This window comes from Lissotriton helveticus, chromosome 3_1 (genome assembly GCF_964261635.1).
Source record: "Lissotriton helveticus chromosome 3_1, aLisHel1.1, whole genome shotgun sequence".
Classification (NCBI taxonomy): domain Eukaryota; kingdom Metazoa; phylum Chordata; class Amphibia; order Caudata; family Salamandridae; genus Lissotriton; species Lissotriton helveticus.
In genome coordinates, this window is record NC_136061.1 from 955,221,404 (window position 1) to 955,247,585 (window position 26,182).

The 26,182-nt window shown below is 41.3% G+C and overlaps 1 protein-coding gene across 22 annotated transcripts in view; it reads right to left on the minus strand.

Annotated features, from left to right (window-relative positions):
- LRRFIP1 (LRR binding FLII interacting protein 1) overlaps positions 1-26,182 on the minus strand; it is a 542,422-nt gene that overhangs the window by 77,969 nt on the left and 438,271 nt on the right. For 20 of the 22 annotated variants that reach the window (XM_078681352.1, XM_078681350.1, XM_078681348.1 and 17 more), the window contains one exon: positions 18,056-22,673. The exons of the other annotated variants lie outside the window; for them this stretch is intronic. In XM_078681352.1, the coding sequence (XP_078537478.1) occupies positions 20,491-22,673 (2,183 nt within the window). In that variant the 3' untranslated portion in view covers positions 18,056-20,490. Of the gene's footprint in view, positions 1-18,055; positions 22,674-26,182 lie in introns of those variants that run through there. 22 annotated transcript variants of the gene reach the window in all.

A 26,182-nucleotide genomic window follows, 5' to 3' on the forward strand; every position in this document is an offset into this window, starting at 1 on the left:
AACTATCAAGAACCCTTCACAGAATGTGTAGAACTAATCCTTTTTCCTTTCATTACGTCACTTCGTACATGCTGCAGTTTTAGTATCCCTCATCAGACTCATCATGCCATGCAGTTTGCCTCAGTATTGACTCCCAAGTGTCCACGTGTTCGAACAGTTTCTGGAAAAGTATACAAACAGTCCACAGGGCTGTGTAACATACATGTCCTAATTTGAAGGGCATTCATTATTAGATAACATGCTTTAATTCTCCATAGTCAAATGATAAGGGTGATATTATGGAACCTCGCACATGCAGGATGTATCAGAAAAGGACATCGGGCCATATAACAGGAGAAAGATCTTAAGGTCATCCTGTCCAACGACCTCAAATATTTGAATCCATTTTAAAGAACAGTCGAGAAAGCCAGAGGAATTTTAGGGTGCAACCAGCAGAAAACAAGATGTTACTGGGGTGTATCGTTATTAGCACATTAGGGGAAAAGCAGGGGGGGGGTTTAGAAGTGGCCGCACTCAAAGTATTATTTCTAGTCAGTCAGCCAAAATGCTTAATTTCCATCACACAGATCAACAAATTAGAAAATAGTTTACAGAGTACTAAATAGTTTTTTTAATAGACAGTCCAGCTGTTATCATAAAACGAATAGAATTATTCAAACAGAATAAAACAGTTCATAGGCTAAACACATTTACAGTTTACAAAACACCCCACTGTTTTCATCTCCGTTATAGCTGCTCGGGAGGTGACTTACACACCTTTTAGGCACTTGGAGCATCTTATCTAGGTTGCCATAAGAAATGTGGCTATCCCGAACAGATGGGGCCTGGATGTACTGGTACTTAAAATTCTAAAACCAACTTGGTATCCCCCTATTACCAAGATAATTACACAGTGGAATAATCCACTTTGCTCACAAACTACTGTACTGGGGTCAAAAGTACAATAGATGTTCCAGTGAACCCCCCCCTCCAACCCCCCAACTCCCCCCCCCCGCCAGACATTGGTCATCATCACCCTTGTTTCCTACAGACCAGTTAAATATAAAGGATTGGACCAGAAGGATACCATATCTAATCTGCAGATATAGTTTGCGTGCAAAAAGATGGTTCGATGTCATTGATTGATACCTTAAAACTCATAGATGGTTTAAAATCAGTCAACGTGAGACTACCTGTGCTATTACGCACTATGTCCATAGCTGCTGCTTCCCAATACAGATGTTTGATCTTTTCTCTAGATAACTGGCACAGGTGCTCTGGGAAAAGCCAGTAGACATCTAAATTCAGACTCTGTAAAAGAGTTTTAGTAGCATGAAACTAGGGCATTTTGACTAAACTCGGATGGGTCAACAAATCTCTGGCACCTTCACAATAAGGTTTAAGATCGGCTATGGTCCATAAACGATACCAAAACAATAACATTTGGCATTCAATTTTGTGCAATTATCTTCCTCTGGGCAAGACCTAGATACAAGACAAGAGGCATACTCATTGGAAGTGAAAGGATAGACCTCATAATTGTTTCTAGTCAGTTTTGGAGGCCTTATTTCCAGAAGGATTAAGTTTAATTTGAACTGTTGAGAAAAAAGAAAACGAGTTGATGCGGTGCTTAGACATTAACATACCTTTATGGTATAAATAACTAAATTCCTAGAAGACAAACCTATCCTAGATGCTTTGCAGAACGGATTTCGTTCTGCCCGCAGCACGGAGTCTGCTCTCCTTGGCGTTTCTGAATATCTTCGAAGCACCTTGGATAAGGGCAGACCCTCAGCCCTGATTTTGATCGACCTGAGGTGCTGCGTTTGATATGGTGTCTCACCAAATTTTACTTGCGCACCTGCAAGAAATTGGCATAGGTGGTGTCGCCCTGATCTGGTTTGCCTCTTTTCTCTCTGAGCGATCTTTTCAGGTTATCTTACAGTTCACAATATCATGTGCTGAAGCATTCCTCAGGGCTCGTCCTTATGCCCTACGTTGTTTAACATACACATCCAGCCTCTAGCTCGCGTTGTATAATCTTTTGGGCTTCATCTGGTATCATATGCGGACTATAGCCTGCTTATATTTTCATTCTCCATCAATTTCCAAAAAAGGCATGCTTGCGGTGGTTGATTTGATGGCAAATAACTGCCTACACCTGAATGCTAACAAAACCGAGATTCTTCTTGTTGGCAAACATAGCCCTGTTTCGGATGACCATTGGGGGCCCACCTCCCTTGGGCCCCCCTCCAATCCAATCAAAAATATAGGAGTGTGGATGGACAACACTGTGGCCTTTGAGATTCAAGCGAAATCTGTTGCTGGCACTTGCTTTGGTCTCGTGAGAAGTCTTAAACGTATTCTGGGTCTTTTTGACCCCATCAATTTATAATTCAGGCGGCCATTCTGTTTCGGGTGGATTACTGCAACATTTTATACTTAGGCACCAATTTTTTGAAAAATCTCCAGCTAGCCCAGAATGCCGCTGCTAGGCTGCTTTTTTCTCTTCCGGGGTTTTGCTCTGCCTCAGGCCTTTTGCACAGATTACATTGCTCCCTGTGGAGAAACGCATTCATTTTAAAACTCTTTGCTTTGTCCATAAGATTCTATATTCCCAGGGCCTCCCTATTCTGAGCCAGCTTATTTCATCCTACCAACCCACACACTCTCCGTGTTCTGCCGCCCAGAACTTGGCTATAGTTGCCCAAATCAGGAGGGTCAGAGAGGGGAGACTTTTCGTGCTCAGGCCCCCTCCCTCTGGAAAATTCTCCCCCTCTCTGTCAGAAACACTCATACCCATCTTCTGTTTAGGAAATCCCTCAAGACTTGGCTCTTCAAAATCTAGCTTTGTCACTTCTTTTCTTGGCGGGATGTCAGCTGCAGTTTTGTGCTTTGGGCCTAGCATTGAGAAGCCCCATTATGGGGACAGCCATGTGTTCTATAAATCTTGTAACATAACGTAACAAGGTCAACTAAGTTTAAGTACAGTTAAGTCTCGGGACATTGTTGCTTGTCCATTCTGCTTCTGCCCCGTTCTTGCTTGCCATGCCCACTATCCACCCTCTCCCCCTTCGTTGCTTGTGACTGATTGTCTTGCAAGGAAAAATGCGCCAAAACATTATGGCAATGGGTAGCAAGAGGATACAAAGATGCAAAGGAATTTGTGCTGTCTGCTATGTCTGGTCCTAACCGTGAATTTCAGCTTGGACATAAGAATGAAATTTGGGTGGGGAGGCAGTGTATAATTCCTATTTTCAAAAACAATCACTGCCCCTCGCGGTCAGCATTGGCTGCGTCACAGCGTTTTTCTTTCGTTTTAACTTTCAGCCATGCGGCACAACAGCAGCATTGTTGTACAACATGGTAAAAAAAATATGCCTAAGTCAATATCTCTCCCAGAGGAAAGAACTATTGGTTTTACCAATGCTGGTTTCTTTTGTGAGAAGCACTCTATGAGAGTGCATGCATTTTCAAACTGTCACTCAGGTGTTTTATCTCCCTCTGCACACCTTGTTGCTCTCTGATGTTGGAGTGCTTCTCCCCGCACATCTCCCTTTTGTGCTCACCCATGTGCTTCTTCCATTGTTAAACCGAGATTGCTGATTATATATAATAGCTCGGTTCGGATATGCGATTTGCTTGAATTGTAACCTTGTTAAGGTAATTATGTCTCATTTACAATATGGATTCAGCTTGACGTAATGCTCTTGTTCATGGCACCCGAGTTTTCTCCTGGATAGCACCCTTGACATGCTTGTGTGCAGGTGTAGTAAGAAATATATCATCCACTAAGGGGATAACCACCTTTTTGTGTAGCTGAACTGGTGAGAATTGGGCGAATAGTCTGCAATGTCTTGTAAACTTTACCAGATGTCCTGAGGGCGATGTTGCCTGGACCAAGCATGGTCCACGAGGGATTAATGAACAGGCAGATTCTCTTGTCTTTGTGTCTTATGATTAAGCACTTTTAAAGAAAAAAATCAAACTCGCTCGAAAAACAAAGAATTTCTCCTCTTTCCCCACCCATTAGCCTGGTCTACTCCAGGGTGAAATGGATATTCCTGAATATTTACTAAGGTCAAAGAGCCTTTTAATTACAGTGACCCAGTTGCTGCCATGTACAATGCCTATTATTGTAAAGAAACGGGAGAAGTAACACGTCGTTTGTGTGAGACTTTGAAGCCAATGTACTAATTGTAAGAGCAATCATTGGAGCCGTGGTGAAGGTGCCCAACACAGGTTAAGGAGAGCCGGACCATGCAGATATTCGATATAACCTCACAAGACAAGTTTGGATGTGACAGTGATTTGCAAAAGAAGCAGGAGTTTACCACCGGTAAGACACATCCATCTGGTTGCAGTACCAATATGGCCACTTTCACATCGAGGTATATAAAAAAGTAAGTACCATTTAGTCAAACAACTAAACACAGGGAACCTCGTAACGGAGTAACACCAAACTAGTGATTGAAGATCTTACAGCCATACTCTATGAAAAAGTAGGATTAGCACATACTAAAGAAACGAATTTTGATATTTGACCTGGTACTTTTAATACAGCTGGCCTGGGATACATTGGCTGAACTTTAAAATTGAATTGCCCTGAAGAAGTTAGTTATTGGTGAAACTTATACTGGCTACAACTGAAGATTGGTACATCTAATAAAGAAGACTATGACTACAGTGACGGATGGACATTGAATTGATGAATTGAGTGCTCGATGGAGGTTTGTTGCATTATAGAATGTCACATTTTACGAGTAATTTGGTGGCCACTTATACTCTCTTGAAGCACCAGAAACTATCTGGAATTAGCATAAATGTATTGGACATAAATATGGAAAGTGTGCGCCTGCGTCTTCCTAGCCACCGCCTTTAGAACTTTTACTGTTATTGGGGTCAGAGAGTGAATTTGTTTTGCAGCTGTTATCGATCAGGCCAACAGTCGTACTAGAATATGCAGTGATGTCCCATCCCAGAATAAACCCATGCTGCAACTGGGTTATGACAGCAGAATTAATTTGAGAGGAAGAGCTTACCATACACGTCTTGGCATCAATATTTACATTACTGATAGGTTGATAAGATCCACATTCCATGGAACTTTTTTTAGTGTTAAAAAGTGTGGCAGTATAAGCCTACTCCAAGGCAGAGAGGCTACCTGCCCTCCAATAGTTCTTGTAGAACTGTCAGAAATATAGGAACTATGATGTGTGCCATGCTTTAATTCAGCCCTCTAGGAAATCTACCTACTGCAGTCTAACCATTTTGGAAATATATTAAAAATGGCCCTTCCTGTGTATTCATGCTGGCTCGACTCTCTGGGGTAACCCTTTTCTCCCATAGATATTTAGGGAAGACTGATATGTTTGGAGGGAATCACTACTTACGTTTATCTATCAGTTATGTCATGATTCTATATTTATATCCCTTGTGCAGATGTTCAGCAAATTTGTAGTCCCAAAAAGAGGCTTTTTAAATATCTCCAAATATGAAAATGTTCTATATGGAACTGAGTCTGTGTGTAATTTCTTCCCGTAACGATACCCTGAAATATTGGGATAATTATGTGAAATCATGTGAGGGATGTAAAATGTTTTAGGCCGCTATTTTGTGTGATTTTTCTAGGCAAGGGAATAGGAAAATGATGTGAGATACAGACAGGAGACTTGTTTGAACACCAAATTTCCCTGCATTTACCTTTTTTCTCCTTTAAGCAGTCTCCTGCAGGTAAAAACAGGCATAAATTCTGCTAACGTTTGTGATGTACGAAATGAATTACATTTTACACATTAAGTGTAATATGTTTAGGAATTATGCAAGGCTACCAGCCAAAACTGATTCTTAATCTTGATATATTTCAATAAATCCATCACTTTGGGACAATTACGTTGACTCCTGAGATACACACAAGATCTACTCTATATCAAGTCCTAGTTGGGGGACAGTACATTGAAGAATTATTTTGAGAATAAAATTGAATACACATGAGGGATGCACGGAGCAATATAAGACTGTGTCTGACTTTTACCATACGCTGGCACATGGTGTAAGGTAGAGAACGTGGATTGTTCCACCTCTACAACTTGCAACATGCATTCTGTCCAGCAATATAATACCAAGCATGGCTTCTCTCATACAATCCCACCCTGTCAATCTGGCAACATGGTGCTAGATTGGAGAGGTGGCTTGATTCACGTGCACCAAGCGAACTACAGATAATCTACATATTCCCCTGGGTCAAGCCATAATGATAACAATTGCTCAAATGCTTTAATTATATCAGAAGAGTATCCTGTTGCTGTTAACTGGTCACACATTTTGAAATGTTCCTGTCCAACTCCATGGACCTCTACAGTGGCTTTTGAGAGCTCCTGGAATTTGAAAACAAAGGTTCACACTTAAGCATAAGTGGTGAGATTGAAAATATTTGGGATATGTTTGGGAATCTATATTATTTCTGTGTGGACAAGTAATGCTGATGCCCACAAAGACAACAGCCCATAAGCCAGATAAGGGGACGAATTTGGATTAGCCAAGGACTTCACATTCGTGGCACTGTCGTCCCTGAACTCATTTAGTCAGTTAAAAAAGTAGCAATCTTTGTACCAAATGTTTAAAAATCCACTCCATGTGTGATGTGGTTAAAGATAGACATTAAGAAATATTTTTCTAAAGCTCATCACAACAAATACCACATGTTGGATGCCAATAGCGCAAGACTGGATAACCCAAACACCTTCTAGTAGAGAATTGCTAAAAAGATAATACATAATGCTTGAGTATTAAACATACATGTTTAATTTCAGCCAAGGCCCCCAAAACGAAGTATCATGCTCACAAACTGAAGGCTTGTGAAGTAGTCTACTGTCACAGAAACAAGACGGACTTCGTGTAACAAAGGGTTTTTTCCATCCTGTCTATTGGGAAACATTCTTGACCCATAACAGCCTAGGTTCCTGCCAAAGTGAGGAAAGAAAGGCTGTGGTGGAGACCAACACAGAGATGAAGAAGCAGCTAAATTGAGATTCGGAAAGTTGAAACGCAACACACAACACAGATAGGTGTGCAAATTTAAATAAGAACAAATTACAACCAAAGAAGTTTCTTCGCATCAGAAGTGACATATGGTAAAAATCAATACAATTCACAAAGCAAACTTAGGGCCACATGTTAAAAATTTAGGAATTCCAATTTACTAATAATGCAAGTAAGCTTAAAAGTTTTGAATATAGGTTTCGAATGGGTCGCAAATCGACCTACCTCATGAATATTAATGAGGTAGGTCGCAATTTGCGACCCAGTAAGAATGTGACTACTTTTTAATAAAGTCCTTAAAGGAAACGGGATGAGTCTAAAAAGAAATAAAACTCTAAAGTGGGGCCGTTGCCTGCTCTTAATTTTTTTTTTACATTCTCAATGTGGAAGGGGTCTTTTAGGGACCCCTTCCCATTTGCGAATGGCTACCACTACCTTTTAGTAGTCTGTAAAAAATTAATATTTAACAACTGTAATTCATTGAAAACATTCATACATAGCACTGCAATTCAGTATTTGGAAGGGGCGTTCTGAACACGCCCCTTCAAATTACCGAATCGCCAAATCAAATTGTGATTGGTAACAAGCTACCTATTAGTAATTTGGCATTTGTACATAAGAAATAAGCATTTTTGCTGTTGGAAACAGCGCGATCGGGCCTATTCCAACCGCAAAAAAATGTTCTGTATTAATGGCCCTAGAAGAGGCAACATGGGATGATATTTTAAGAACATGATGCAATTAAGAATCTACTGTAAATTGGTCTGTTGACAGAACCTAAATTATGTATCCTTCCACCACAAATTCAGCACCGAATTATCTGCCTCACCAGATGTAAAACAGAACAGGCTAATTGAAAATGAACGGATATTATGGGCACGATTAGTCTACTCATGTAAGAAACTGATCAGCAGCAAGCAAAACTCATTCAATATGGTTCACAGTGCATTAAAACTGTCTCCTTGAAGTGAAATTCATGGACTAGATAAAGCAGGTAACTACAACCCGGAGGGAAGCAGTGAAAAACAGATAGAGGCATACTTTCAAAATTTTTCTGGGAGTAATTGAGTCTTTGAAGAATAGGAACCAAGCATTGTAAGCTAATTTGTCTTGCACTAGCTGCTGACCTTCTGACTTTGTCAGTGCCTATTTGTGACTTTTTTGTATAAATATATTTATTTAATGTAAAAGCACACATTGCACAAGTAGTCCCGCTCACTGTAGGGGACTACTTATGGTAAGGATGTGGACATTGTACAAGATCAGAATTCTGTCACTAACAGTCAATAACTGAAGTGGGCTGACCTTTCTCTCCATGCTATATGCTGTCCTGGAAAGAAGCAAAATGTAAATGTTACTAGACCAGACCGGTGGATGAAGAGGGCTGGCTCACAGCAACTGTAAGTAAGTGTTTATGGTATATTTATTTTTATTTAAAAATAAGGTCTTAAATGTCTTCAGACCTAAAGAAAACAGCACCCTACAATAGAGAAAACACCTTCTGTGACTACCCTGAGGTCCGAAGAGAGGCAACATGTTGCAAATGGCAACACATCAGGTTAAGAAACGAAAGGAGCACCCAACCTGGGAGGAAAGGGTGATGGAATTTTAGAAGGTCTCTAGGAAGATGGAATGAGGTATCAAGAAAAAGCTGTATAGGCAAAGAAGGGAAGAGTAGCTGAGAACAGACAAGAAGGATATGGTAGAGCGAGACACTGCTCTTCCATTTGTAGGGGTGCATTATAATCACGAGTAGGTCACCCTTACATTTATAATCCTTTATCATGTTAACTTTTGGTTATTAGAATGTAATGTAATAAAGTAAAGTGATAAGAGATATTTTTCGTACAACGTGGAGAAATTAACTTTTTAACTGTGTACTACATGATAAAGTCTTAACGTTTTGATTTCACGAGTGACTAGTGATAGACTAATTAGTTATGTAACACCTTGATTTAGATGTGCACAGCTATAATGTTCATATATATGTGTGCTTAATGCAGTTTATAATGATGCTTATGTTAGCTGAATTTGTAGGCCTCATGTCTATTTTCCCAAGCTCTCTAGATGGGTTGCTCGTAAGATTCATGTATATGCAGAATCTGTTCTTTCTCACTTCTGTTGCACATGGAGAAATTAATCTTTGTTAGTTAGAATAACGCTTTTGTTTTAGGAGCTAGGGTTAGTGAGGAGAGGATGCATTTGAACAAGCGGTGCTGATAATGTGGGACGGTGTTCTTTCTCACTGGAGAAGGCCTGAGAATCAAGGTCATTGAGCCTGAGCCTGGGAGCATCGCAACTGCATTGAAAGTTACCTACAAGGAGGTGCCCGGCTGCATGGGATGATCACGTGATGTGACTATGGGTGTCTCCTATGATTTTGGTGTTGGGTTAGGGACAGAGTCTGGGGGACTGTGGCCAGATTTGTAGAGAGGAAGGAGCATCTTAGAATGAGCTCTGAAGCGTAATGCTACTTGACCCGTTCAAAGTGAGTGTACTTCTTAGGAAGTCGTCACACACACGGACACCTTTTCCTGAATGTTCCTGGGGAATGCTAAGTAGGGATGTCAAGATAGCGGTAGAGTAGGCACAGACTAATGCTTTTTACTTACAAACCTCTAATGAAGAAGAATCTTGATGTTGGAGCAGTCATATTCTGCACCCTGATTCAAGAACTGGTCATTATTTGCATGTTTTATCGACTCAACTTTAACCGTAGATTTGGCGTTGTATTTGTTCCAATGTATTTCTACATCCTCATCCTGAGGTGCCTGTATGTCCAGTATTTCTTAGCTTTGAAATAAACTAACTAACCCTTGAATTGGGGAATTGGGAGTTGATGATTCTTTGGAGACATGGGTCATTGCAATTGTGATATATGATTGGCAAATTATTTTTCTCCCCTCTACACTTTAAAGCAGGAAAAAAAGAGCAATCGAGCAAGGGTTCCAGAGTAAGTCTAGAACGTGGAACCTGGCTCCTCCAGATACATAAAAAGAAAGGAGAAAAGCGAACTATAAATGAGCGTGATACATGACCAGGAGTTAACAAATAACCAAGAGTATCTAGCAGAATTAAGGGATGAGGGCATGATAGTGAAGGGGCCTACCGGGTAATGAACAAAACCCAAGTGGGAGAAAGTGTTAGTGGAAACGGACAGAGAAAATAAAGAAACTTATGCAATTTTAAGACCAATATCAGATAAAGCGGACAACCACCCCTGTAACCTTTAGGCTCTGTGACTAGATGATCACAATAAAAATCAAGTAAAGTGAAGAATAGACTTAAAAAGGAGCCTGGGAAGTCAGCCTGGAACATAGACCAGATTTATATCTGGGTGGATGGCCCCTGGGTCTTCAATCCAGATGGTGTAAGTTACTCTGTCCCCATGGTGGAGAGGCCACCCATCAAATTTAGAAATGACAAGGTGGTCATTTATAAAGCCTCTTGCAGGAACTGCTGTCACAACTGTTCCTGTTAGTGCATCTTACTATTTGCTACAGGGCTACTTCAGAAGGACACAGCCCTTTAGCAAACAGCATTCTTTGTTTTCTTTTAAAACAGAAAACCCTTAATAAGATTTTTTTCCCCCCAAGAAGAAAAAGTAATGCTCCCCTCTCCATGAGAGGTTTATCCCTTGGCAGGGATAATTATAATTGTTTTACTGAACGCCAGGTTTTACCTAGCTGTAAGAAGCAGCATGTGACGGGATTCCTGTCCAGCCGGGTATGCAGCATGACCATCAGGACCCCAGGGGCACTGAGAGCCTCCAGGTCAGCATACTAGTGGGTGGCAACGTTGCAACCAACTAGGTTAAAGTGGGCGAGGTCTATAATGATCAGGGGACAGACCTGGAAGAAGAAGGGGTGAGGGGAGGACACAGAGCAGGAACGTGGCGGATTGAGGACGCCGCAAAAAGAGGACATGAGCGGAAGTCCTGACAGACAACTGGTGGGACAGAGCACCTCTCCTGGAGGCTACAGACCTTGGATGACCAACGGAGGAGGTACAGGGCTGGGGCCTGACCAGACTACAGAGAAGACGCCAGCTACAGACCAGGAGGATAAAGAGGCGGTTTCCCCTGGGAAAGGCGCTAGGGACGTGGCTGCCAAGGCTCTGGAGCAGGGCCGTGGCCTCAGGCAAGTGTCTGACAGGGGTTGGGGAATGCAAGGTGGTGAAAGGTAGCACTGGATTTTTCCTTTGGGCTCTAACAACCTTGAACCCCGTCTGGATCGAGTGAAAGACTTAGGTTTGGTAATCTGGTTGTATTGCCCCTGGTCATGTGGCACGTTTTCTACCTTGCACTGAGCAATTTTCAATCGGGTAGAAGTATTCCCTCAGTTTAAAAAAGACACATGCCAGTAACTTTGTGGTGTGGTGTTGGAACTTGTATTGACCCCAAGAACATGCCTTACGAAGCCCTATGTTTTTTTTCTCCCCGAGGCTACATCTCGCCTGCACCCGAAGAACCGAACCCAAGAAACAATGCTGGTGGAGCTAGGAGGATGCCCAGACGTACGGCAGTTCGCCCCTACTGGAGAGTTTAAAAAAAATTACAATAAAAGTCTGCTTACTCATACCACCTCTGTAGTCTAGTTCAGTCCATTCTCCTGTAACACAGTGAAACAAATGATTACATGTCCACCCATCTAAATTGGGCCGGCAGACTTGTAGCCATTTATCCAAAGATCCTTACTACCCAGGGCCACTGGAGAAGTTCTGGGCCATTGGAGAAGTTTGGCCATGGCAGAGACATCTATTAATGTGTCAGTTTCCTCCAAATACCTTCTTGCAAAGCGTTATTAGTACTTACACATGATATACATAACCATTCTTCAAAAGCATTCATCTTCTAGTTGGCCCAAACAGGTGGGACCGTAGTGTGTGTTGGGCATATGTGCCTTGCCCTCGAGTCCAATCCTAGCTTGTATAATCTGAAATGTAATATGTTTGATTGCCCTGTGACATTCAGGAAGGGTCAATTGCGTCATAAATCCTGGTGGGGCTGGGAACTGAACCTGCAACCTACTTCTTGAAGAATGACGATTATAGTTAATACTTGTCTGACCTCAAATACGTGGGTCACAGTGCCACCACACCGTTACACTGGCAATCAGGAAAAACACAGTTTGAAGAAAGGACCAGAGAGGCACTGGAAAACTGAAATCTGTCTGGAGTTTATCTACAGAAGACAAATGTAAATACACTAGTTCCTAAGACTTTTCTACCCCGAATATCAGCACAGCTGCCGGAAAGTAAGAAGGGTCTGCAGGAGAGAGGAGCAGGCAGGAGGAGCCAGAGAAGCTGTTCAAGGACATTGCTTCAGCACTGCTAATGGCCCAAAAATCTGCCCTTCAAGTGCCATTCGAGCAGCTGACTTCAGGCAGTGATGGGTGGACAAGGGAGGTCATTCAATGACAGTGGCTGTAGTGCCAATGTAGGATCCAGTCCAGTTCTGTATCCTGGGCTTGTGCCAAGGAACTCGTGCTCGAGGTGGAAAATATTGCTTCCAGTAGAATAAAAGGAAGGGCCAGAGGAAGGAATCACAAAGTCCTGTCATTTATTGTTACAGGCCAATTATGTATTGTTGGGTCCTCTGGATCATTGATCTACATTCATGCGTGGCTGCACAAGGCACTGAAGTCCTACATCCTAAATGTACTTATGAAAATACTGCCATTGCAGTGCTTGCTCAAGTTATTCGGGTTGTGGGGACTGGATACTCTATGGATAGTTTGATTGAGGGACAGATTTATTGGAGATAGCCTATGGCAGTGTGTGCCTGTTGTAGTGAGACTACTCATGTCTATGATCAACAGGACTAAACAGGTCTAGTGGGCACCACTAGGATGCACTTCTCCATCGCAATAGACTCTTTTAAGTTGCATTCCTGATAAGGTGGAGAGGCTTCTCTTGACAAAACATTTTTAAGATCCTTAGGCAGAGATCACCACAAGGTAGCTTACAGTGTCGACTAATGATTTTTGACACAGCCTCCTAAATGGGTAGATACTGAGGAAGGCTCAGTCAGAGAAAGTGATTAGTAAAACTACACTCATCCAAGATAGCCAACATTCATTCTTATTCTTGCACCTGATTCTGATGTTCTCTTTGTTAAAATCTGGGTGCACACAGCTTTACCCATGTGCCTGATCCTTTGTGCTACTGGTTGCTGTATGCCAGCCCTCTTTCAGCCATTGCTTTCAGGCAGTGTCAATTATATACTAGATCAGCCCAGAGGAGTAATTCTCTTTCCTAATAATACAATTGGCTAATAGGTGTATTTTATCTCCTAACAAATGCTTCTATTGCACTGCACGACGTACATTGTTTTCAGCAGCAGCAGCAGCTGGCAGCGAACATTTGGTTAATTCAGAAGCCATCTTAAAACCATTTCCCTCATTAGAAAGCAACACATTGTGCTTGTTAACCAAATGCTTAAACTATAATCCTGCCACATATGTCAGTGCACTATAATACTTATCAGGTGGTATTCTGAAAGAAAATACATTTGTGCAAGAAAATGCAGGAAAAATACATTTGAGATGATTTTACTGAAAAATGGTATCAGACAAATATTATTGACTTATTTAGATGATTCGTCAAACGAGCGTTTTGTTTATGCACCTTATGTTGGTGTTAGTGTTTTTTTTTGGTGAATCTTTTCTATAAGTTTTTGCTGGTGCTGCCAAGCATGGGATCAGTGCCTCCAAACAACTGCTAGTCCTCCCACCAAGTGGACTCATACTATGACCACACAGAGCAGTACTACAACCAGTACGGTCCATCGTCCTTTTTCGTTTTTCACGCCCGTCACAAGTGCCTAGAATGGGTTGTGAGGAATAAAACATCAACCGCTTTAAGGAGTTTATGAGAAATTCTAGTCAATGCATTTGCGAACAATTTTTAGAAGCAGATCACAACCTTCTCACATACCCAAAAATTAAAGGAAAGTCACACTAGAAGTTGGTCTCTTCGACCACTTGGGTCCATTTTGGAAGCTAACAAACTAACAAAGCTAGCAAACGGACTGGCGCACAGGCAAAAATAAAGGTACATTGAAAGAACCAGTCTGGTCAGCTGACAATAAGGTAGTTGACAAATGGCCTTTTGCTTTCATCATATGCCCAGCCACATGTGTTGTGCATATTTAAGCTGCATATTATTTACCAAAACAAAACCCTTAACTCATGACATGGGAGGCAACTAATTAAGTTACTGTATAGCCAGAAAGCAAAACAGCAGCAATCTGGACAGACGAAGGCTAAAAGAGCTTGCAAAGGCACCTACTCCCAAGATATATATTTAACATCAGACCAAGAAGTAGAAAAGTCAAGCGAGGATTTTGGCTATTAGTATCAAGTTCTGGCAACATATAATTATGTCTACCGCCTTTACAGTTTTTTTAAAATGTATTTTTAAATTTGTCTATATTCATCAGTGTTTATTTTTTGCTAACTTTATCTGTGTTTATACATGTTTGTTTTGGGTTTTTGAGAAAACATTTTATTTAACCAACATGCCTAACAGGTTTCAATGATATGAAGCCTCATAGATGATAAATCAATACACTCAAATGAAAACATGCACATTTTAGTTTCAACTTTGTGCACATCTACTGCTGTTTGTGCCTCATTAGGAAACTGGTTTTTTTTTGTTTTTAACTCCCTTACCTGTCAATCCGCACAGCCTACCTGGCAGTCTTGACTGATACCATTTGGAGTCATTAAAAACTTCATTTCCGTTTGTTTTCATATTTAAAACGCGAATAAAGACAGGAACATAGATGTTTTCCTGTCTGCATTCATAAGTAAATGAGTAAAAATGGAAAACCCGGAGCATTAATTAGAATAACCGTATGGAAAATTTTTAATGACTGTCAGTTCATCCACAATGTGGCACTAGAATACAAATGTGGAAATACATGAATGATACATTCATCAGTAATCTCTTTAAGTTGAACTGTTTTATTGCGTTTTTTTCAACATAACACATACCTTTGCCTACAATCCTCCTGTCATACTGGATTCAAGCAAGCCGGGCTGAAGACGGCTGTAATGCCAGAAACCGGTCCTCGGAAGCTTGTTTCCGGTCCAGGGAAGGCATGGCTTGGCAGTCCGGGCTGGACTGTTTCCATGAGGCACAGGGTCAGACTGATTTGCATATGGCCATGTCTGAACTGGGGTAGCAGAGTGGGCTAAAGAACGGTGATGGATTAAACCCAGATCTTTTGACTGGGTGCGAGTGTTTGATTGGTTCAGATGCTCCGTCCATCACCACCCCCTTTTTCACCACCCCCTTTTGTACCTACAATCCTCCTGTCAGCAAGGAGCCCATGATATAGAAACAATCATAGCTTAGCGCTTTTCATCTATGAACTAACTAAACTCTCAAACACCTATCCCGCCAGGGTCGTCTTATCAATAATACAATGGTTGCCAAATGATGCCTTCTCTTGGTATATATTGTATAAGATAGCCGGGGCTCGGCAAGGAGGGTGAGGGAGGGGAGGAATGAGTTTAAATTGTTGGGGGTTACAGATAGAAGACCAATTGGTATGTCTCACTTAGGTAAGAGGTGAATTCACGGCAGATTGTCGTGAACATATCCTTAATAGATGGGGATGTACTATTTCTTTCTATGTGCATTATTTGCAGGTCAAAGGTTTGTACCTCTTTATGATGTCATGAATGTATTACAATACTGGTCGGAAAGGTTCAACAAAAATATATTATTAAAAAAAAAGATGGTCTGGGATCTATGTTGGCAGAAGCATCGGATTTCTAAAGTTTATTTTGGTAGCAGCTGGGATATCTCATCTGGAAAATATCTAATTGCTTTAAGATAAAGAGGATGCAAAAGCTCTGGGAATTCATGGGCTAGGATTAGTATAGATGGATTCCAGTCGACCTCTTATGACTTTAGTTTGTTCTTTGATTACAGGGCTATCTTCTCGATGGCCAGAGTGTATCATAGTCTAGATAACCAAGTGGAGAGTGGGGCAGTAGTCTTTCCCCAGGATAAGAGTAAACGTTGTTTTCCAGTCACTATTGCGATTGCCAGCTGTTTGCCTCCATGTGATTTGGTCATCTTTGGGAAAGAGATGGGTATCCTAATTGTATTACACTGGGACAGGGGTTTCGAATCCTCTATTTAATTCAACTATGAACTCATCCCAATATCTTCCTTGCTTGGGACAATGCTAAAGAAGGTGTAAGATGGAACCTGTAGACTCACATCCCCTCCAATACTGATCACTGTTTAAGGGTTTTCACTTTACAAATGTTTCTGGGGTTCAATACCAATAGGTCAATATTTTGTGTTGTGCCTCACATTGGTACACACATGAGGGAAAAGGAAGGGCTCTGTCAAACTGCTTTTCCCACTCCCTGTATGTCAATTCTCGCCCAAGTTCTTGTTCCCATCTTCTTTGGCCAGGAATTTTGGTATCTTGGACATATTTGAGGACGAATTTACATAGAGTGGAGATCAGGGCTTTATCTTCATCCCTAAGCCACTTCTCCACCCCTGTTAATGGTCCCAATGCTTCCTCTTTCGTTGTTGGGTAAAGCAGTAAGTGTCAGTCTTGGGTGTATGTGTACCTTTTGGATTCTGGGAGGTCAAATTTTAGCTTGAGGTCTTCGAAGGAGAGCATTAGTGGATTAGTGATGAGCGAGCCCACTACAAGATAATTTCTTCTCATGCTAGATTTTAAATTGCGGGTGGATAAATGCCAGAGTAAAATGCCGATTACATGAGATCGTGGTGAAAGATAAGGGAAAAGTGGGGAAACCTAGCCTTAATGATACCTTATCTCAGATTGAAAGTGTAATCCTAGTTATAGGTGAAGAGTACAGTCCCCAACTACAGTGTACCTTTTTTAGCAAAGAAACCTGCCCATACAGATGTGCCTGCTATAAGATTCTCTATAAAGCAGCAATGTTTCGACTTCTCTTTTTCCCCCTATTTTTTGAGGACTCACAGAACGGCCACATGGAAACAGGACATAATGTGTTGAACCACAAGACCTACCTGTGATACTAGCCTATAGAGAAACTTACTTGCTATGCATGGGGCTTGTTTTGCCAAATGAAGGCGTTGATCAAATTTTGGAGCTGCTTGAGTATTGACAGCAGGGTTGGCATTGGTATTGTTTGAAATAGATAAAGCATCTGCAGGAAGACTGATCTTTATTACAGCTACTCTACCAAACCAGGTGAAATACTTGATGTAGAATTCTTGGAAGTGTATGTCCCTGATTAGCATAGTAGGATTCATGGCCATTACCTGTGAAGTGGTTTGGCCAAGGAGTATTCCCAGATATTTCATCCTTTCCGAAGACAAGGAGATTGCAATAGGTCTCTGAAGATGGTCTATTTGACCGGATCAAGGGTGCAAGAGAAGCATCTCTGATTTGGTGATATTTATCTTGAAGTTAGAAATATCATGGAATTCCCTCAGATCATCCAAGAGGTGTGGTACTAATTTAAGTGAGTCTGTTAGTGATATTAGTAAACATTCCTAATCTGTTTATAGTTCGTATTCTGTCTCTGTTTGTGCAATACTGTACAAATTTAAAGAGGCATCACTAGTGACTGTCTGTGTGCTTGTTTACATAAGGCTGTTCATCTGCAAGTGTTGAGGTGCCCGATTCAATAAACTCCAATTCAGTATAATTTTATTTAATACTTAGAGGTCTCTGAATGTATATCAATCAATAACCAAGTCAAGGAACTGGTCTATGTGTATGTCCATCAAGCAATAACCAAGCCTAGGAACCGGTCTATGAGTGTCATGATGCTCAAGGGTAACCTTTAGTCTGCATCTTAGGCCATTTGCAGAGTGAAGCAGTAGGACGGTGGATGCAGCTTCTGTGGATGTCCACTCTGTGAGGGATAAGTAATGATGTCAAGTTACTCAGCTCTACTTTCACTGATATCATAGAGGGGAGCTACTCACAAGCTCTTCACACACCATCTGCCCCCGCCCCAGTACCCACCTGCACCACTGCAAAGATCCCAGACAGACACAGAAATTTTAAAATATAAAATATTTATTTCGGTATATACAGCTCAGGACATTCGTGATATACATAACCTAAATAATTAAACATCTCCCCATTTGCTCCACAATGACTTTGGAAAACCTCACTGCGAGTGTATCATTGGGTTGGGCTCCTATTTTCTTCTGGCAGTAAAATCCTGGTTTTGGTGGAGCAAAGCTGATAAAAGCAAGGTGCCAATATGATGAGGGCAACCTTTGTTCTTAGTGACTGTCTACAGTGAGAACATCAGTTAATGCGTTTTTTACTAATGCACTGGAACCAGTCACAGCAAAGCATTCAACTTTAACCAGCATGATTACAATTTTCCCAGATTTTACATTTGTATTATTTTTTTAAAGTAAAATCAGCTTCCCCAAGTGAGGATATATCCAAGGGAAAGCAGGCATCCCTTACATATCCAATAGTCTCCAATCCCAACTATTTTCGCAGCAAAGTGGGTATCCTATACCGTCCAAATACAAAAATTTAGCAATGTGAATCGTAGTCCTAATGAAACAAATCCCAAGCAGCAAATACTTAAGAATCTTTAGTACAATTTCTGTATGAAACAGTCCTAGTTTGTACTCGTAAGACTAGACATTAACAGAACATTTATTTGAAAAACACAGATTTGAAAAGCAAAACGAAAAGTGCCCCAAAAGCCACGGGTGAGTTTCCCAAAGTACCACAGTGCATCAGAAGCAAGATAGGCTAGGTTATCCAGGACTGATTGTGATTAAAGCACATGCCAGGTTTGCTTAGGCTCTGCTCCTTAAAAATGAGGCACAAGCGGGGTGCACCCACCTAGGCTTCAATAGTCCCTTAGGACTGCTTCCAAAATGTGCGTTTGAAGCTTCATTTGGGTTAAACCGAACTATAAATTAAATGGACAACAGAAAAGGCAGACAGCTTTAAATCAAGATAACATTTTCATTCCTAGACAAAGCTTGAGCAATATAGATGTGTCTCTAAAACCCCTTCAGGGGATCGAACGGGACTGTGCCTCAATTTAAGTGACTATTTAATATATAAACTCAAAGTGTATACAGTGTTTAACTTATATGAAAGTTTACAACAGTGAAAACAGGCACAGCTTATTCCTTCAATTCTTTGTCACAACTGTGATCAAACCTCACCCACACAACAGATAGTCAAATCTTATCAGGATCCTTTCAATAGTGTAGTTTTGCCACCAAGCCACCTCAGAACGTCATTATCTTATTCTTTATACAGACCCAGTCTTCATCGATGAAGAAACAGGCTAACCCATGGACATAGGTACAGTAAAACCCCTCACCTAAGTTGCACACAAAGCACCATTGCTCGGGATACAGTGGAACCTCAGTCAACCTAAATACAATCTCTGTCATCACTCTGGAGGCAGTGTCTCGCTTGATATTGTCAAACCTCAGTTACAGCTGACGCAATCAACCGTCTGTCATTTTGTATTCAGATATAGGTCTGTCTTCCTGGGAAAAGGCCAATCTCTCTCACACTTGACAGTATACCATCTTTGCCACCCTGATTGTCAAACCTCACCCATCCCGGATACAGTCAAACCACCAATAAATTTGATTAAAGTTAAACCTCCCACAATTCAGGTTTTGACAAAAATACTTAATCCTGAAAGCAATTGATCCCTCTTCACTATGATTGAATGCAAACTTTGCTCAAACTAGATGTAGTAAAACCTCTCTAACCTTCTAGGCGGTCAAACCTACAATGCCTTGGATAAAATCAAACCTCCATCATACTGGAAATAGTCAGACCAACATCGGCCTAAATACAGTCAAAGTTTCTGCACAGTTGGTGGATACAACAAAACATCCAGCAGCTCAGTTAGTCGAGCGAAAAGTCCTATTACTGGGTTTATGATCCATACCACTCAACAACTTAACACTCTGCAAATTGTCATACAAATGCAATCACACTTTGCTTCAACATCACATAACGTAACCAGAAATTTCAACACAAAAAGAAAAACCTACACCATTAGTATATTCCCTCACCATATAAATCAGCTATTAGCAGCACGTGTAATTCCCACATTTAATCATCATAATAATGAGTTTTGGTTTTTGTGAAAATGAAATACTGCAGACAAAGTTTGGAGAGTAGTTGTAAACCATCTTAGTGAGTCATCCCAGATTAACATCTGGGAACAGTAACACGACGTGGAAGAGTTGCTTTTCTGTCCACACTATATATATATTTTAGTTTGTATGAAGACCTGACTGATCATCAACATCCAGCACTGAGATTACGTTTCTTGGGTATCTGTTTACATTATCTGGTAGTGTGGGTGCCACCTGCAACAGAAGTGACACACGAGCCCTCTTAAAGCTAGCCTCACTGTGCAAAGTGCAAATTATTTTTTTTAATCCCTGGTCAAGTGGAACTGCAGTAAACACCTCAGTCGAGCAACCTCAGGAAAGCAAGCAATCTTCCTTGTTCTTACCTTTACCCCTCTTGATGCCCCTGTCCAGCGTGTCTTCTTTGATATATGCTTGGTTATTATCCAAATCTTGGGGTTCAAATGAATCAGCAGATACATTTTCAGTATCTGTGCTCTTGGTTGATTGTTGTGTGGCATCCTCTGCCTCTCTACCCGATGTATCTGCCGAATTCGAATGAGATGCTTCCTCAATTTCTCTATCAACAGCTTTATATGGTCCTTCATCCTTATGGTGACCATCTTTAATTGGGGCCAGAATGTCCTGATCCTGTAATTTCTGAAATTCACTATACTCTGCTGTCTTGGTCACACTGATCTCTGTGGGGTCATGGATATGAACTTCCTTTTTTCTAGTAAATTCTTCTAGCACCCCTGGTTTAGGGTATAACGTGCTACTATCCTCTGTTGTCTCAATCCCTTCGTCATCAAACTCAAAAGAGCCCTCATCCTCCTCTTGTGTGTCACCAGTCTGATCATCTTCCTTAAACTCTGGCTTGCATGACTTTTCATGAACAATAGTTTTCTGATCATCAGGTCTTAGGCACCCAGTCTTCACCTCTTTTGCATCAGTCGGGAGCTTCAGACTCAGACTTCCACACTTATCCCTAACTTCTGGTGGAGTTTCAGTCTCTTCTCTTACATGTTCTTTCTCATAATCTGCTTTTATGTGTGCTGAGCATACTTCCAGATCATGTTCACTGAGTTGGCTGGTGTCTTCAGTTGCTTCCTGCCAGTTTTCAACTAAATTCATGCTTGTAAGGTTTGACACATCAGATCTGCTTTGATCAAGGGGGAGCACTACTTTGTCCACAGCTAGGATAATCCCATCACCAATATGAACAGATCTGCCTGGCTCCTCTTCAATCTGCTGACAGGGGATGGAAGATACTCCTTCCTCTTTCAAATGACTGGAATGTTCAGAGGTTGCATTGGTACCTTCATGGTGAGGTGCAGTCAACATGTGCTTGCTGCCGTTGACCTGTTCCTCCCCAAGATGGGCATCCAATTCGCCAACATCCTCATTTGAAAATTCAAAAAATTCTCCATCATCTGAATGTGGTTTACTTCCCACCTCTTCCACATCTACAACTTCAACATGACTCTTTTCTTCTTTGTTTCCCTGATCCTCACATATTTCCATCTTTGTTATATTAGCTTTAAATGTTTGGTCTCCTTCAACAGCTGTCTCTTTCCCTGCACCACTAACAATGGGCTCTTCAATAACCATTGGATTTAGATGGCACTCTACACTTCCTGAATCTTTTCCTTCCTGGATTCGATCGGTCTCTACTAGTTCACTTACATTACTTCCAGTTGATGGTGGCCTTTTTCTATTGGCTTCCTGTGTTTCAGCAGCTACTTCATCTACCTTCTCCTCATTTTGGCTGCTTGCTTCTGCCTTCTCATCTCCCACACTTATACTGCCCTCCACCTCTTCACTCACTGTATCAAAGAACCCATCTAAGTGTTTCCCCAAGTTCTGAAGTAGTCCCTGCACACGGATCCCTTCTTTCGGTCTTTCTATGGGGGGCCCTATGACTGATTCTTCATCTGCAGCAGGTGTAAGTGTCTCATGAACTTCTGATATTACTTTGCTTGCTGCTGAAGGACATGCAATTTTCTGTTCAACAACAAACTCCACTGCATCCTGAAAATCATCATTGCAGCTCTCTCCTTCTCTAGCTAATGCACTGTCATAGTCCCCATCCTCCTGAACCTGTACTGCACCACTTTCAGTTTCTAAACTTCCTTGTCCAGTATTTGTCACATTCACAATATTCAGATCCTCAACTGTATCAGAACTGGTACATTCAACAACCTTTGAAACAGTACTTGGGTCATTTTTCTTACATGACCCATCTGTACTGTCTTCATTAAAAGACAGGCCCCTCTTTGAAGTTTGGTCTCCAATAACTGGCATATTTTCATGAAGCCCATCTCCAAACAGGGATGTTGGGCCATCAGAGCATCCCCTGGCATGTCCAGCCTCCCCATCGCTGTCTGTATGCAATGTCCTTTCCACCAAAAGTGCCTTCTCAGTGTCCTGCACTGTCGCCTTCTCTGTGGGCTTCACCTCCTCGGAACTCTGCATGCTTTGTCCTTTCTCAACTTTCTCCACACTGTCACTTTTGGTCTTCATCTGACTGGCTGGGCCTAAAAGACCATGGAAAAAAATGAAGAAACCCACACCACTGGCCCACAATTCTGCCAAACAATTAACACCCTTACACCCTCCTCATCAAATAATACCCAGAAGAGGTAAGAAATCAATAGAGTGGCAGAAAACAAAGATCAGCAGCGGCCAATAAAGTGTGGCAAAGCAGGATTTGATTTAGAAAGTATACCATCACCCATGTGAGACATCTTCTACAAGCCTTGAGTGTGTCTAGGTCTGCCCATTTCAGCCAGACAACCGGCTACAGACAGCCTATGTCCATCTGGCTGCATGCAATTTGTTTCTGCACTAGACAACCTAGCAAGTGTGTAAGTCTTCTAATGTGTTCCAATCTACTGTGAACAGTCGCAGACAATTCACTTACCTGCAACATTTGTTTTGCCGCTTGCTACCTATTTTAATTTAACATGGTCTGCATACTTTTGACTTCTGGTGGTTGAAAAATAAATAATTTCTAAAAGTTTGAACAAACCCAGTCTTGGTATTGACTCCTGGGTGTGTCTATAATAGGACTGCTCAGACTTCAAGCAGGACCCTCGAATACCGTGTGAGATATCATTTGAACAACATCTTTCAGATTGTCATTGTGCCTTTGTAAGATCCGCTTGATGACATAACTGTCATCCGCCTCTAGAGAAAAATGGGTAGTTCACACCGTATCAAAGGAACTAGTGTTCCAGATATGTACATTTTAGTTACGCCTCACTTACTAATTATTACGTTCCAAGATTCACCATTAGTTAAATGCCTCTTAACCCACATAGTAATTCATAATGGTTTAAGAGGTAGCTCAGTGTTACACTAAGAAAGAAACTCTGAAGTAGACATCTTTACAATTGGTGCACATAAACTCACCGCCAAATGCATTCTGTGAAAGACACGTTGGTCCACAGGCCCGGTCACAAATGGATGGTAAGTGATTTTTACAATAAATGAAACTTCCACCGCAAGGTGTTTTATATCTTATGTACTCCTGCTCAAAGGGAGGTCATGTACATTTAGAGTATCTCTTTAGTCTCCCAGGGTGGAACTGGGCGTCTTCCTGGAAATGGAGTGAGATTACATTTCTTTCCAAGCTCTCAAAAATGTGTTCACAACCAAAAAGGTTGCACCTTGAGCAGTGCAAACAGGTCAGATTTCCAAGGTAAAAAAGATTATAAATGAGTCTCAGTCAAAATCCTTTTATACAAATGTATCTTAACAATGTTCATGGTCGATATTATATGCACTCTAAACTATGTCAGTTAGACATTCCTGTATGAGTAATGGTAAACCGTAAGGAAAATGCTACTTACCAGTATGCATCTGTTCTTGGCATGTAGGGCTGCAGAACCACACACTATTGCATTAGATCACCATCTGGTGGTGGGCCCGGATGATTACACTTTGTTGTTGTCTTGGAAGAGTCTTTGTCTGTTGGAGGACTCCTCCCTTAGACCGTAGTGCGCATGGGCATCAACTCTCTTCAGATTGTTTTCGCCATTGGGCAAATGATGGAGTTGTAGGAGTACATATAGAGATGACCATGTATTGCGTATCTAAATAAGATAATACTGGAACAGACGCCGGTAGCCGGGGAGGCCGGTGGGCGTGTGTGCTTCTGCAGCCCTACATGCCAACAACAGATGCATACTGGTAAGTAGCATTTTCCGTTCGAGGCATATGGGCTGCAGACCACACACTATTGCATAGATTGCACAGCAGGTTCTCCCTTAGCGGCGACCACCCGTGTCTGTTGCAGTACTTTGAAATAATGTTTTGAGTACAGCCTGGCCCACACTTGCTTGTTGTTTTGCCTGCACATCTACACAGTAGTGTTTTGTAAATGTGTGCGGAGTAGACCATGTAGCTGCTTTACATACATCATCTAACTGGATGTTTCCTAGGAATGCCATAGATGCCCCTAATTTACTGGTAGAATGAGCTCTAGGGGGAATGGATGTTTTGCTTTTTGATAACAAATCTGAATGCACTTAACAATCCATCTTGCAATGCCTGATTTTGAAATTGGATTTCCCTTATGTGTAGGAGAAAAATACACAAACAGTTGTTTAGTTTTACGAAAAGGTTTTGTCCTATCAATGTAGTAGAGAAGTGCTCTCTTCACATCTAATGTATGTAGAGCTCTTTCTGCCACTGTTTGTGGTTGGGGAAAAAATACTGGCAACTCAATAGATTGAGTGAGGTGGAAAGGTGAAATGACCTTTGGCAGAAACTTTGGATTTGTTTTAAGAACCACCTTATTATGATGAAGTTGTATAAATGGTTCTTGAATTGTTAATGCTTGTAACTCACTTAGTCTTCTAAGTGAAGTCACAGCTACTAAAAAAGCAACTTTCTATGTAAGGAATTGTAATTCACACGTATGTAATGGTTCGAAAGTAGGACCCATAAGTCTTGTAAGGACAACATTTAAGTTCCACACTGGAGAGGGTGGTATTCTAGGAGGAATTATAAATTTGATTGCAGGTACTCTAATCAATGACAAATGTTATCTGTTTTGAAGATATGCTGCTAAAGCAGCAAGATGTAACCTGATTGAGGAATACACTAAGTTAGATCTTTGCAGATGTAACAGATAGCATATAATGTTTTGTATGGAAACATCTAAAGGATTGATGTTGTTATTTGTACAATATACAACAAACCTTTTCCACTTTTCTGCATAACATGCTCTAGTGGTAGGGCGTCTTGCTTCTTTTATGACGTTCATACAATCAGGTGGTAAATCTAGATATCCAAATTCTAAGACCTCAGGAGCAAAATCGCTAGATTGAGCTGCATTGGGTCTGGATGCATAATCTCTCCATGGTTCTGTGTTAGTAGATGTGGAGAGAGTTTTAGTTTGCGATGTGGTACTACTGATATCTCTAGTAGCATGGTGTACCAAGGTTGGGGAGAGTGGTTGGCCTAACGGCTAAGGCGCTCGACCTCGGACCTGGGGATCTGGGTTCGAGTCTCGGTAACGACGCCAAAAACCTCCTGTGATTCTGGGCAAATCACTTAATCTCCCCGTGCCAAAAATGAAAGTGTGTTCTCATGTAACGTAACTGGTGCTATGTAAAGTGCTCTGATACCTGATTCGGTTCGGGTCTAGTTCGCGCTATATAAAACTCAGCAAAAAAAAAAAAGTTGTCTTGCCCATATTGGTGCTATGAGAATCAATGTGAGAGAATGTTGCTGTAGCTTGCGAACCACTAATGGAATTAGTGGGGGAGGTGGAAAAGCGTACGCAAATTTGTTTGACCAGTTTATCCATACCGCATTGCCTTTGGATAATGGGTGTGGGTATTTGGCGGCGAAGCTTGGGCATTTGGAGTTGTGGTTGGTATCAAACAGATCTATCTCTGGTTGACCCCACTCTTGAAAAAATGGCTGAAGAACTTAATGATGAAGTTCCCATTCATGTATCTGTTGTCTTTGATGACTTCACAGATCTGCAACTTGATTGTGAACTCCTGGTAGCTGTTCTGCTAATAGAAAAATG